At 39.1% G+C, this 12133-nt stretch overlaps 1 protein-coding gene and 1 pseudogene across 1 annotated transcript; both read left to right on the forward strand.

Annotated features, from left to right (window-relative positions):
- Positions 1 to 5149: 5149 nt before the first annotated feature.
- LOC144645579 (BTB/POZ domain-containing protein 6-like) lies at positions 5150 to 7582 on the forward strand. Its single transcript, XM_078505156.1, has one exon. The coding sequence runs from the start codon at positions 5218 to 5220 to the stop codon at positions 6553 to 6555; it is 1338 nt and encodes a 445-aa protein (XP_078361282.1). The 5' UTR covers positions 5150 to 5217; the 3' UTR covers positions 6556 to 7582.
- A 938-nt stretch (positions 7583 to 8520) lies between these two features.
- On the forward strand, positions 8521 to 10005 carry LOC144646201 (BTB/POZ domain-containing protein 6 pseudogene; annotated as a pseudogene).
- The last annotated feature ends 2128 nt before the right edge of the window (positions 10006 to 12133 follow it).

Consider the following 12133-nt stretch of genomic DNA (forward strand, 5'->3'; position numbering starts at 1 on the left):
TGGCAGGTTTTTTCTGGCCTCCGTGCTATCAGTCTATTGCTCCTGTAGTTTTTTAGCCTACCTGGTACTAATTGTTTTGTACTTTTTGTTTTGTATGAGTAGGTTCTTCTTTTTGGTCCAAAGTTGTGGATTACTCAGCCCATCTGGCAGTTTACGCTAATTAGAGTTTGTTTAACTTGCAACTATATTTGCCTTACTGGCTCTACAAGTTTGTATATAGGGGATTAAGGTCCAAAGAAGTGGGCCCCTCAGACTAACTGGCAGTTGAACACTAAGCTTGTTTTCCTTGCACTTTATTTTCCTTACTGGCTCAATTAATTGTATTTAGGGGGTCTTAGTCTAATGTAGTGTACTCCCCAGTTCGTTTGCCTTGCAAGTTTGGCATGTCGCTTTTGTATGTGGGGTATTTTGGTCCAAAGTTGTGGACTCCCCAGCTTAACTGACAGTTTGAGATGTAAAGCTTGTTTAGTTACCGTTTGGTCGTGCACTTACCAGTTTATGTAAACTTGAGAAATAGCTCCGCACTTTCATATTCATTTTTTCGTAAGTCATTCACAGTGTGATGTCATTCTACTTCAGTATACGTATGAGTTGTTACGTATCTGCTTTTGTTTATACTCGCTGTGTAGCCCTTGCAGCTGTTTGTAGAGAATTAGGTTTGTAGCTACTGTAGTTTATTAACTGGTACTATATGTTATTTCTGACGAATGTGCTCGCGAAGGAGGCTGAAATAACTATTTTGTCGGCAAGAGATAGAACTAGAATTGGGCTCCAGGCTGTGAGGTCACGGGTAATGACGTAGGGCTATATAGGACAAAGGACATGTAGGACAAAGAGAACTGAAAGCTTTTTTAACATTTCGCTACATTTCGTAACTAATATTATGCGTAGTCCTTTCTTGATAGATTTTTAATTGTAAATAGTTGACTTATCATTTCATGTAAGTGTTACTCGATAATTCAGTTCCGTTCAACTGCAAAAGAGTTTAAATTAACTATAGGAAGACTTTAGTGTATAGCACGTGGCTGTCAAGGCCTCAGAGCCAACTGCTTTCTTGTTCTGCAGTTTACGTTTATTTTTATTTCATTTTGTAAAGCCACGTAGGATTGGCTTGGAGCTTGAGCCTTGGTTCCTACCCAGGTTTCCTGGCATGCATTTTTTCCCCACTGGGGTTTTTTGTGCCAGGTTTTTCTGGCCTCCGTCTAACCGTATGCGTTTTGTAAGCGGTTGCTCAGCTCTGTACGCTTTAGGGCTTTTTCATTCGTTTTTCATTTTCAATGTTTTAACGGTACGTCCACGTCGTTAGAACATATGAGATTTGTAACACATCCTAGATTCTTGTCTTATCGGAGTTTTGGTTCTCCGACCTAACTAGCTAAGCCTGTGTTTTAGAGTAGCTCCCTAGCCTAACTGGCACTAAGCCTGAGAGCTTACTGGGAAATGTAGTTCAAGGCGTGGGTTTTCGTCCACGTCGTTAAAACATATGAGATTTGTGACATATCCTAGATTCCTGTCTTATCGGAGTTGTGGTTCTCCAGCCTAACTGGCTCTTAGCTTGTGATTTAGAGTTGCTCCCTAGCCTAACTGGCACAAAGCCTGAGAGCTTACTGGGAGATGCAGGTCTAGGCGTGGGTTTTCTTTGTAAATTTCGCCTAACTGGCGTCCTATCGCCTTGTCCAGTTGATGTCGTAGCTACTATTTGTAATGACAGTAATTTAATTAAGTTTAATATGGATAAGGATATTTTACTATAGATGTGTCCTGTAACAAGAGTTTTGAATGTGTTCTACTTGTATGTAAACATTGTAAAATAGTGTAAGGAAATGTATGGGATTTGGGTTGGTTCGTGTCAGGCCGCCCTCCTAAATAAACTTATTTGTCCTATAGCTGTGCGCTTGTTTGTTGTGTAGTGGAGGCAAAATAAGTTAATTCTACTGTTTGATTTGTATTGGGGTTTACAGTTATGTACATGTGATATGAATGCTGTGCTAGGATTGGTTTGCACCCTCATGAATAATTAATGAATTTTACAATTATAATTATCGGCACTGCCTACCAGTACCTTGTCTAAGTGCATCAAGGCCCGCACTTTCTAACCTGTGGTTACCACTAGTTATTATTGGTAAACAGGTCAATTACTCTAACCGGCTCAAGAATATACTACCCCTTTTGCATCATGTTATCATAAAAATAAAATATATATATATTGAATCAATTGAGCGATCCATTGCCATAGAAAATAACAAACTAAAAACTCACGTTGAAAAGTGGAAGCCATTCATCAACAGTCTGTAATATAATGTATAAGATTATTAAGTTTTTTGGAGATTAGGTTTTTAACACGTACCGTAATTAGTTTTGTAACGTGTAACGTAAGTAATGTAGGATATTTGTGTAATAAAACATAATTTACTGTGTAATGTAATGTAAGTAGGGTTATAAAAATGTAATGTGCTGTAGTGTAAGTCTTTTGGAGCATTAAAGTAAAAAAAAAACCTTGTTAATTTATCTTAACTGTTTTTAAACTACCGCACAATGTCTCGACTTGCCACAAACTTGTTGTTGCGAAATCACGAAGTCCAACAGCTTCAGTGTCTCCTTGACTCTCTTGGGTGACGAGTAAAGCAAATACAGTAGAACCCCGGTAACTCGAACTCTGAAGGGAAACGTAAAACAGTTCGAGTTACCGGGGTTTCGAGTTATCGGGGTCGATTGCATATTTAATTTGCCAAGTTAATAATTGATAGTTAACTGATTTTTCAGCACTTCAGTATACGGTACAGTGCAAATTGAACTTAACTTGTCAGAAACTCTAACAAGACCATACATTCTTATTATAAGAGTGGAAAATGGTTGTAAAATACGTGATCTGTTCGTTGCTCTAATCAATGGGCAACCGTGCCAAGTTGCAAGAACCGGAATTCGAGTTATCGGGGTAAATTTGACCCAAATTTTGTTCAAGGGAAACGAAATTTAGTTCGAGTTAGCGGGGTTTTCGAGTTATCCGAGTTCGAGTTAACCGAGTAAAAATGACTGAAAAATGAGGTCAAATCCAAGGGAAATGGAAGTTTGTTCGAGTTAGCGGGGTTGTTCGGGTTATCCAAGTTCGAGTTACCGGGGTTCTACTGTAATAGTAGCGAACCCGAGTTTGCGGAAGTACTATACATGTTGAATTGTCCATATAAGCGATAAAAAACTATAGCTTCACTGGAACTCAACGGGAATGCAATATTAGGTCACACAGATGCTAATGCACGGATGAAGTTGTGACGTAAACGCTGAATTACATAATTGTGAAACTAAGAAGTACTTGCGTAACATAAAAATAAGAGGCTTGAGAAGCAAATTTTCTGCTTTGTGCGAAATTTTATTTGCGCAACAATTTCTTGGTTTACCTGAATATCTCGATTCAGCAACCATGTCTGTCGTCAAAGAAAGCTGGCAAACAACAAGACTCACCATCAATAAAAGAAGCAAGTATATGTTCAACAACGATCTTTTCAGCGATGTGAAGTTTGTTGTTCGCAATACTAGTGACGGTGAAAGTAAAAGTAAACAAGTGATTCCAGCTCATAAGTTCGTGCTTTCGATTAGCAGCCACTGCAAAGTGACATGTAAAGTGCAGATGTACAGTAGCATACTGAACAGCTGTTTGTGATCCAGAAACTGTTCGGTTTTTTGACAATAAAAATTCAGTCACGATCTTACAGTGTTGTCACTCCACCTAGGAATATTAATGGGTGCCAAGAAACCTGACCATGCTGGTGAAATTAACAAAAAAAACTGCGATAAAGAAGAATTCCATTCAGAGGGAGACACAGTACTAAAAGTTAGTTGATTTCAACAATGAAAGTGAAGCACCGAACGTACGGGCTCGGACTATGATGCCGGAATATTCTCAAGGTTGCTCAGTCTACCATCGATCACAGCTTAAATAAACGCACCAACACTCCAAATAATAAATGGCACGCAATGCATGCAGAAGCGATGACGTTTAACAAAGGGTCTTAACAGGAAAATTGTCAAAAATTTATTGACAACGCAAATAAAAGTTCAGTGGAGCCCCGCTTTACGGAACCTGCTTTATGAGGATAGTTTCGTTTGTCCATACATTTTCTCTATCATTAACTTGGTTGATACATGTGTAAGAATACCCATTAATAACGGACACTTTTTATTCTGTGATCCGCAAGTGAAACGCTCTCATACAAAGTTAACCTCGGTTTATGGACACTTTTCGGTCACTGCTTATATTACCTTTGCACCGTACATTTTTCCATTTGTAACCATTGTGTGCTTATTACACTTCCTTAGAAAAATGAAAACTTTTCTACAGGCTATGCGTTTCATTCTAGTTTCGTTACGTTGAAGCGTGACTTTCGATTTACGATATACGATACTTGTTGCGAGCGACCAGACATGCAAGGTCAAGTGCTATCTCTGAGCGGACCACACAGGCCCATTGTATTAAAACATCTCTTAAGAAATTTCGAGCGACTGTGTAAGCGCATATAAACAGTGCTTTTAAATGCTGATTTTAAACGGAGAACACGGTGCCAGATAGAAGAAATATGATCCATACTTCGGAGTTACTGCCCGGGCAGTTACCCTGAAACGAATGCAACATATTTCTTCTATCTGGTGCATTGTTCTTGTTTACACAGGCCAATTGTACAAATGTCTGTTTACTGAATCTAATAGAATTTGTCAAATATAATTTGTCTCTCGAAGGGCTCCGACATAAAGCGTTGACTACGTCACGCTTAAAAAAAGCGCTGACGAACAATTGACCACTCTTACACTAATGCATTTGCTGTTTCCCCTACTAAGTGATTTTCAATAAAGCCGTAATAGCAAACCGAGACCTGAATTGCATGTGTGAAATTTCGGACAAGAATGGTCTAAAGAAATATTTTTTACCTCTGTTTTGTTTGTTGTTGTTGTTTTTTTACAATAGGACAACAAGAAGTAATGAAGCTCTTCGTGAAAGTGACCAAGAGAAAAGTCAGAGAAGTTGACAATTATTGAAACATCCCTGGTCACGCTAACTTAACTGATTGCGTGATGACTTCCGGCCAAGTAATTTTATATCCAAATTTTGCTAATTTTTTCTAAGCCACCACTGACTCAAGTTGCCACCCAATTTTCCACGACAACTATACAGCCTAGCAATCTAACATTCTCTGGCTTTACTTCTTCGATCTAAGTACAAAAACCATGTCTGTTGTCGAGAAAAACTGGCAAACAACAAGACCCACCATCAGAGAAAGAAGTAAGTATATGTTCAACAACGATCTTTTCAGCGATGTGAAGTTTGTTGTGCTAAAGGCCGATGGCGAATGTGGAAGTAAACAAGTGGTTCCAGCTCACAAGTTCGTGCTGTCGATTAGCAGTCCTGTGTTTGAAGCCATGTTTTACGGTGAGCTGGCAGAGACTGGAGACTCTATTGAACTGCCTGACTGTGAGTACGAGAGTCTATTGGAGTTGTTTCGCTACATGTACAGCGATGAAGTGCAGCTGAGCGGAAGTAATGTGATGGGAGTGTTGTATTTGGCGAAGAAATACATGTTGCCTTCACTGGCCGATAAATGCACGGAATATCTACAACATAATTTAGATCCGTCGAATGTTTTCAGCATCCTGCCCTTTGTTCAGAAATACGAAGAAAAAACCATGGTGGATCGATGCTGGAAAGTGATCGATAAAGTTACAGAAGAGGCTGTGAAATCAGAGGGATTTTCGACAATTGAGAGGTCCTTACTTGAAGCAGTTGTCGTAAGAGACACTCTGACGATTGAAGAGATAGAGCTGTTTAAAGCTGTTGACTTGTGGGCAACGAAGGAGTGTGAGAGACAAGGCTTGGCGGCGGATGGTGCAGTTAAAAGAAGAGTTCTCGGAGAAGACGTGATTGAAGGAATACGCTTCCCAACAATGAAGCAAGAAGATTTCGCTAGCGTGGTACTGGACAGCAAAATTCTAACGCCGGACGAAATCGTCAATATTATCAAATATTTCAATTCAGTATCCACTTCTCCAGTAGGATTTCCAGAAACCAAAAGATCCATTAACAGTGGTAATAATATACTACGATGCTGTAGAGTCGGCTCAGTGTCAGACCAAGCTTGGGGTTATGGTGACCGGAAAGATGCTATTAATTTCTCCGTAGACAAAGACATTGAACTCTGTGGAGTGTGCTTCTTTGGAAATCAAGAAAATAAACCTTTCTCAGTCGATTTGGAGGTGGTGGACGTCCAAGGTAAAAAAGTCTTGATGTCAAATTCCGGAAGATTTTTCTCATCACTAGTACAGGCCAGGAAATGTAGTTACTACGGTTTTGAATTTTTACTTGAGAAGAAAATTATTTTAAACAAGAACACCACGTACGGCATAAGGGTTCTCATATCAGGCTCTCCTTCGTTACGTGGAGTAAACTGTGTCAGGTCTGTTCAATGTTCAGATGTAACATTCACATTTTTGGACAGTGTCCACGCATGTGATGGAACGGATCTTAAACAAGGTCAATTTCCAGAATTATTGTTTTGCCTTAAACAGTAAAGATTACGGAAAAATCAAGTCGAAAATGAGCCAAAGTTCATCCAAGACGCTTAAAGCCTGTTCTCGATAAAGGAAAAAAGACTATCAGTTTTCAAATTTAATTGTAAACCATTCAGTGCGAAAGACATACGTTGACTTTTGCCGAAGGTCACCTTATGTCTTTTGCACTGAAAGACTTGAAGACGGTGATAAAAGGAAAGGCGCATGGGTGAGGGTTAAAGGGGAAAGAAGGAAAACAAAACAAAACAAAATATTGTAAGTTTTGATTCGCATACACGATAACTGATTAAATATTGTGAATTTGTCTATAAAAATACAGAAATTAGTCCTTATTTTAGGAACGGTTCAATTTTTGCAACAAAGCACTTGAAGATCCCGTTTTAATCCTTAATCTCCACAGACATTTTGTCACTTATGGGGTAATTCCCAAAGTGTTCGCCATAGCCTGCCAACAGACTCTCTCTTGTTTAATTCTGCGCTGCTCTCTTGTCTGAGTTTTACGTTGACCTCACGCGAGCGACTGAATTACGAGCCGGCAGGTATGTGTCTCGCGGCTTTCGCACAGAGAACGCTCGCAGGCTACGGCGTCACAAGCAGATTAGTACGGATGAGTGTCAAGAAAAGAAACAACGATGTGGTTTGATAAACCACGAAATTCTATGTACTAACATTAAAAGAAATGTATTGTGAACAGTATTGAGAATTGATATCTTGATTCTGGGACTTAAACAGTAAACCTTACTACTCCTGAGTAGTAGTATACTAATAGTCATGATTTTAACTTCAGCCGGCCCACCTTTGTCCAAAAAACATTTTGCAATAAATACAACAAAAATACAAAAAGTAACAGAAAAAAATCCGTTTTATGTTAATCCTGTAAAAGAGTATAGAACCTCACAAGAAATACAGTGAAAATCCTAGTACCGATAACACAACGGCCCAAAATAGCAGTGTTGCTTTCTTCTGTTTTAAAGCAATGTGCAAAAAACTTCCTTGTTCAGTTTATAATTCAATGTTACAGCCCTGCGATAAAGATGCTTCCAATCCAACTAGAGTTTTATTTAGAATAAGGGTTTCAATTTTCACATAATTTTAATTTTTATCTTAGGCCGTCCCCTTTTTTTTCTCTGTTTACCGTCGACTGCGTTTCCTTATTTTGGGTCGGTCGGTCGGATCAAAAAAAAAAAAACTTAAAAAAAAAATCAGGAGAAAGCTGGAACTAAGAGCCTGGAAACAACGAAACGTGGTCTCAAAATCAACATGGCGGCAATGGAAAAAGAAAAGTTCGATGTAGTGGTTAAACTCAGCCAAGAAAAGCGAAAACAGATGAACAACCAACACTCGTTTGGGATCTGCGAGCATCCACGACTTTCCAGCAACCGCTGGAATAGCAATTTTTTCTAATATCACAATTTTTTTTTTTTTTGGAAAACCCCAAAATTTGGGTCGGTCGGACGACGGTAAACGGAGAAAAAAAAGGGGACGGCCTTAGTTTTTAATTAGTGTCACCAATTAGTGTGTAAAACGCTAGAACGATTGACAATAAAGTTTACTACTTTTACTACTATCCAGAGGAAGTCGTTAATGCTAATACTCGCCGGATGCAATTACTAACAGACCTAACAGACTATGAAGAATATTCTCTCTGAGTTGCGCTCTGTCAACCATAACAGATACCGACATTGCTATACTTTTAACACTGATTCACGAACACTCCAAATCACGGCATAAGCACAACTGACCAGTCTTGCATTCACCAACAACACTTGAGCATTTGCTGTTTTCCTAACACGTGTTTATTGCTCATATAAGACGCAACTTGACTAAATTAGTTAGCGTGACCGAGAAATGTTTACACCAACAAACACATATCCTGTCACGCTAACTGATTGCGTGATGACTTCCTCCTAAGTAATTTTATATTCAAATTTTATAAGCTACCGCTGGATCGAGTTGCCACCCACATTTCCACGAAAACTACACTGCTTCGCAAACTGAAATATTCTTCGTCTATATTTCTTCGTTCTCAGTACAGAAACCATGGCTGTCGTCGAGAAAAACTGGCAAATAACAAGACCCACCATCAAAGAAAGAAACAAGTTTATGTTCAACAATGATCTCTTCAGCGATGTGAAGTTCGTTGTTCGCAAGACTGATGGCGAAAGCGAAAGTAAACAAGTGATTCCTTCTCACAAGTTCGTGCTGTCGATTAGCAGTCCTGTGTTTGAAGCCATGTTTTACGGTGAGCTGGCGGAGACTGGAGACTCTATTGAACTGCCTGACTGTGAGTACGAGAGTTTGTTGGAGTTGTTTCGCTACATTTACAGCGATGAAGTGAACCTGACCGGAAGTAATGTGATGGGAGTGTTGTATTTGGCGAAGAAATACATGGTGCCTTCACTGGCTGATAAATGCACGGAGTATCTGCAAGATAACTTAGATCCTTCGAATGTTTTCTGTATCCTGCCCTCTGCTCAGAAATATGAAGAGAAGGACCTGGTGGATCGATGCTGGAAAGTGATCGATAAACAGACAGACGAGGCTGTGAAATCAAACGGATTTGCGGCAATTGAGAGGTTCTTACTTGAAGCAGTAGTCGTAAGAGACACTTTGACGATTGAAGAGATAGAGCTGTTTAAAGCTGTTGACTTGTGGGCAACAAAGGAGTGTGAGATGCAAGGTTTAGCGGCAGATGGTGCAATAAAACGAAAAATTCTTGGAAAAGAAGTGATTAAAGGAATACGCTTTCCAACAATGAAGGAAGATGACTTCGCTCGTGCAGTGTTGGACAGTGATATTTTATCAAAAGAAGAAATCGTCAGCATCATCAAACATCTGAATTCAATCCCGAGTTCTCCAGTGGGATTCCCAGAAACCAAAAGGTCTGGTTTTTGCGGAGGTATTCAACGATGTTTTAGATTTGGCATGATCAGGTCAGAAGATACACGTCGTTATGGTGGCCCGATATACGATGCCGTCAAATTCTCTGTGGATAAAGATATTGAGCTACATGGAGTGTGCTTCTTTGGCAGTGAGAGTTATTCTTACTCTGTAGAATTGAATGTAACTGACGCCAAGAGTGGAACAGTTTTAGTGTCAAAAACTGGGCAATTTCCCTCAAAGCAATTACAGTGCGAGAAATATAGCTACTATGGTTTTGAAGTGTTGTTTGACAAAAAAAGTACTTTAACTTTAAAAAGAAACACCACGTACGAGATATGGGCTAAAATCTCAGGACCTCTTTCGTTAAGTGGACAAGACGGTATGGGCTCTGTTACATGTCGAGAAGTAACATTTACGTTTATGGAGGGGAACAACGCCTGGTTGAATGGAACGAAGGTCAAAACTGGTCAATTTCCCGAATTGTTGTTTTCCTTTAGAAAATAAATATTTATTTGGGACAACACATATTGTTCATTAGTTACCGATTTGAGCACAGCTCCTTTACTCAAATTACTGTCTGTAAAACTCTTGAATGACTGACGAGTTTCAAAACTGAGAAAAATTATTGCTTACGTTTTAATGCCACGAATATTTGTTGTATTTCTAAGAAATCAAAGATCACAAGAACATTAAAAAGAATTTGTATAAAGCACCACTTTTACTTGCTTCAGAATTACACTTGTTATTAAGTCAAGACACTGTTTATAGAATGTAATTTTCAATAGCGATAAACATTTAATTTCTTGAACCTTACAACAGGTAAGAATAACAGAATAAAGTAAAGAATCGCTAAGAGATATAATGTGTCTTGATTTACAGCCAAATTCTCTGAACTTGCATGACAAAGGAGAATCTAAATCTCAAACTTGAGAGTCAGAATTAAAATGCAACATAATTGAGCTTACTGGTGAATTCGCTTACACTAGGATTATAATCCAATAAATTTGAATTATTAGAGCAAACAATAAAGAAGAACTAAAACGAAAGATTCCAAGTTCCGACAAAACTACAAACAAAAACAAAACATAGAAGTAAATTTAGTGGAAGGGACACAAATACGAAAACCCGAATGTGCGGAGATATTTTCTTCTATTTTAAATGCTGTGTTAGGGCCTGTTTACATGGAAGGCGGGTGCCCCGGCTAACCGAGTTACCCGGCTAACCAAGCTACCCTGGGCGAGCCAACTTTTCATACGTTTCCTTAGAAAATGTATTGAAGCCTTTAAATGCTAGAAGGGTAACCCGCCTTGCCGGGGCACTCGGTCTACTAATGCCCGGGGCACCCTTCTAGGCGGAAAAGCTTTTTGCCATGTAAACGGTTATGACCGAGCTATCCCGGCTTGCCGGGATAGGTTTTCGCGCGTATTTTTTAACTAAATTTGAAGTAAATGGCATAAAATGTATATATTCTGGACCTAAACAGTGCTATTTGATCAAAATTAGTTTTATCGGTCGGCTGGAAAATATTTCTTTGAGCAACAGCTAACTAATTCGAAATTTTCGTTGGAATGATTATCCTAATTCACGACACAACAAATTTAATTTCAATTTGGCGGCCAAATACTGTTGAATTTCGATTGAATTTCGTCAAAAATGAACGCAGTAAATTTCTGAGAACTTGCACATCAAATTAAAATAAGTTTGAAGACGAAAAGCCTTGATTATTCAGTAAAAAGTCATATTTTTCTTCAATCATTTGGAGCTAGATTGTTTTCCCACGTCGTGACACGCTTCAATGACGCTGTCTCAACTCGGGTAGAAGGGCTGTGAATTCTGCATGTAAAGGCGGGCTATGTTTCATCCGTTCTAGCTGGGTAACTCGGTTAGCCGGGGCACCCTCCCTCCATGTAAACAGGCCCTTAAAATCTTGATCAGTTCTTGATCATTAAATGAAACAAATATTTTACTTGTCACTCACACTTCACACTTGTTCTTAAAAAAGTTTAGTTTTCGTTCAGAATCATCAAGGAGCAGTTTTCTCTTACTTACTCCTGGATGGCAGAGGCTTTTCTTGTGGCAGAGCGCTTTCTGGTTCCGCTCAAAGGCAGCCACCGCTACCAAACTCACAGAGCGCTGTTTGTGCTCCAAAACCAGTTGGGGTTTTATCCGATACAATTTCAGATAATTTCACTGACAGTGCTGTCTCCGGCCACCCAAGAATATAAATAGGCGTCAAGAAATTGTTCGGGCAATCTGAACAGAATGCTGGTACAAAACATTATCAGGAAGAAGCATGCCATTCAGAGGGAGTCGCTGTACTAATTCTCCCGTGATGTAAACAAAGCGAAGCACCGCCTGAACGTGAACTCAGAACAGACAACGATGAACGTTCTGGAATTGCACTCAGTCTATCATCATAGCTACCGACATTGTTATTCTTTTATGGTTTACAAACACTCCAAAAATATCACGCCCTGAGGCACAATTGATCACTCGTGCATTCAACAACATAAGTGCATTTACTGTTTCTCTAAACAAGTGTTTCGTAAAATCTTTAATGCTCAAATAAAACGCAACTTGTGAGTGTGTAATTTTCAAACCAGGATGCTCGCAAGAAAATTTGTTATTGTGACTGCAAAATGTTGACAAATTCTGAAACTTTTCCTGTCACGCTAACTGATTACGTGATGACTTC

This window comes from Oculina patagonica, chromosome 3, assembly GCF_052425735.1.
Source record: "Oculina patagonica isolate OP01 chromosome 3, crgOcupat, whole genome shotgun sequence".
Taxonomy (NCBI): domain Eukaryota; kingdom Metazoa; phylum Cnidaria; class Anthozoa; order Scleractinia; family Oculinidae; genus Oculina; species Oculina patagonica.

What these genes read in the sequence shown, in the direction of transcription:
- LOC144645579 (XM_078505156.1), top strand. Translation starts at nt 5,218, where the DNA reads ATGTCTGTTGTCGAGAAAAACTGGCAAACAACAAGACCCACCATCAGA.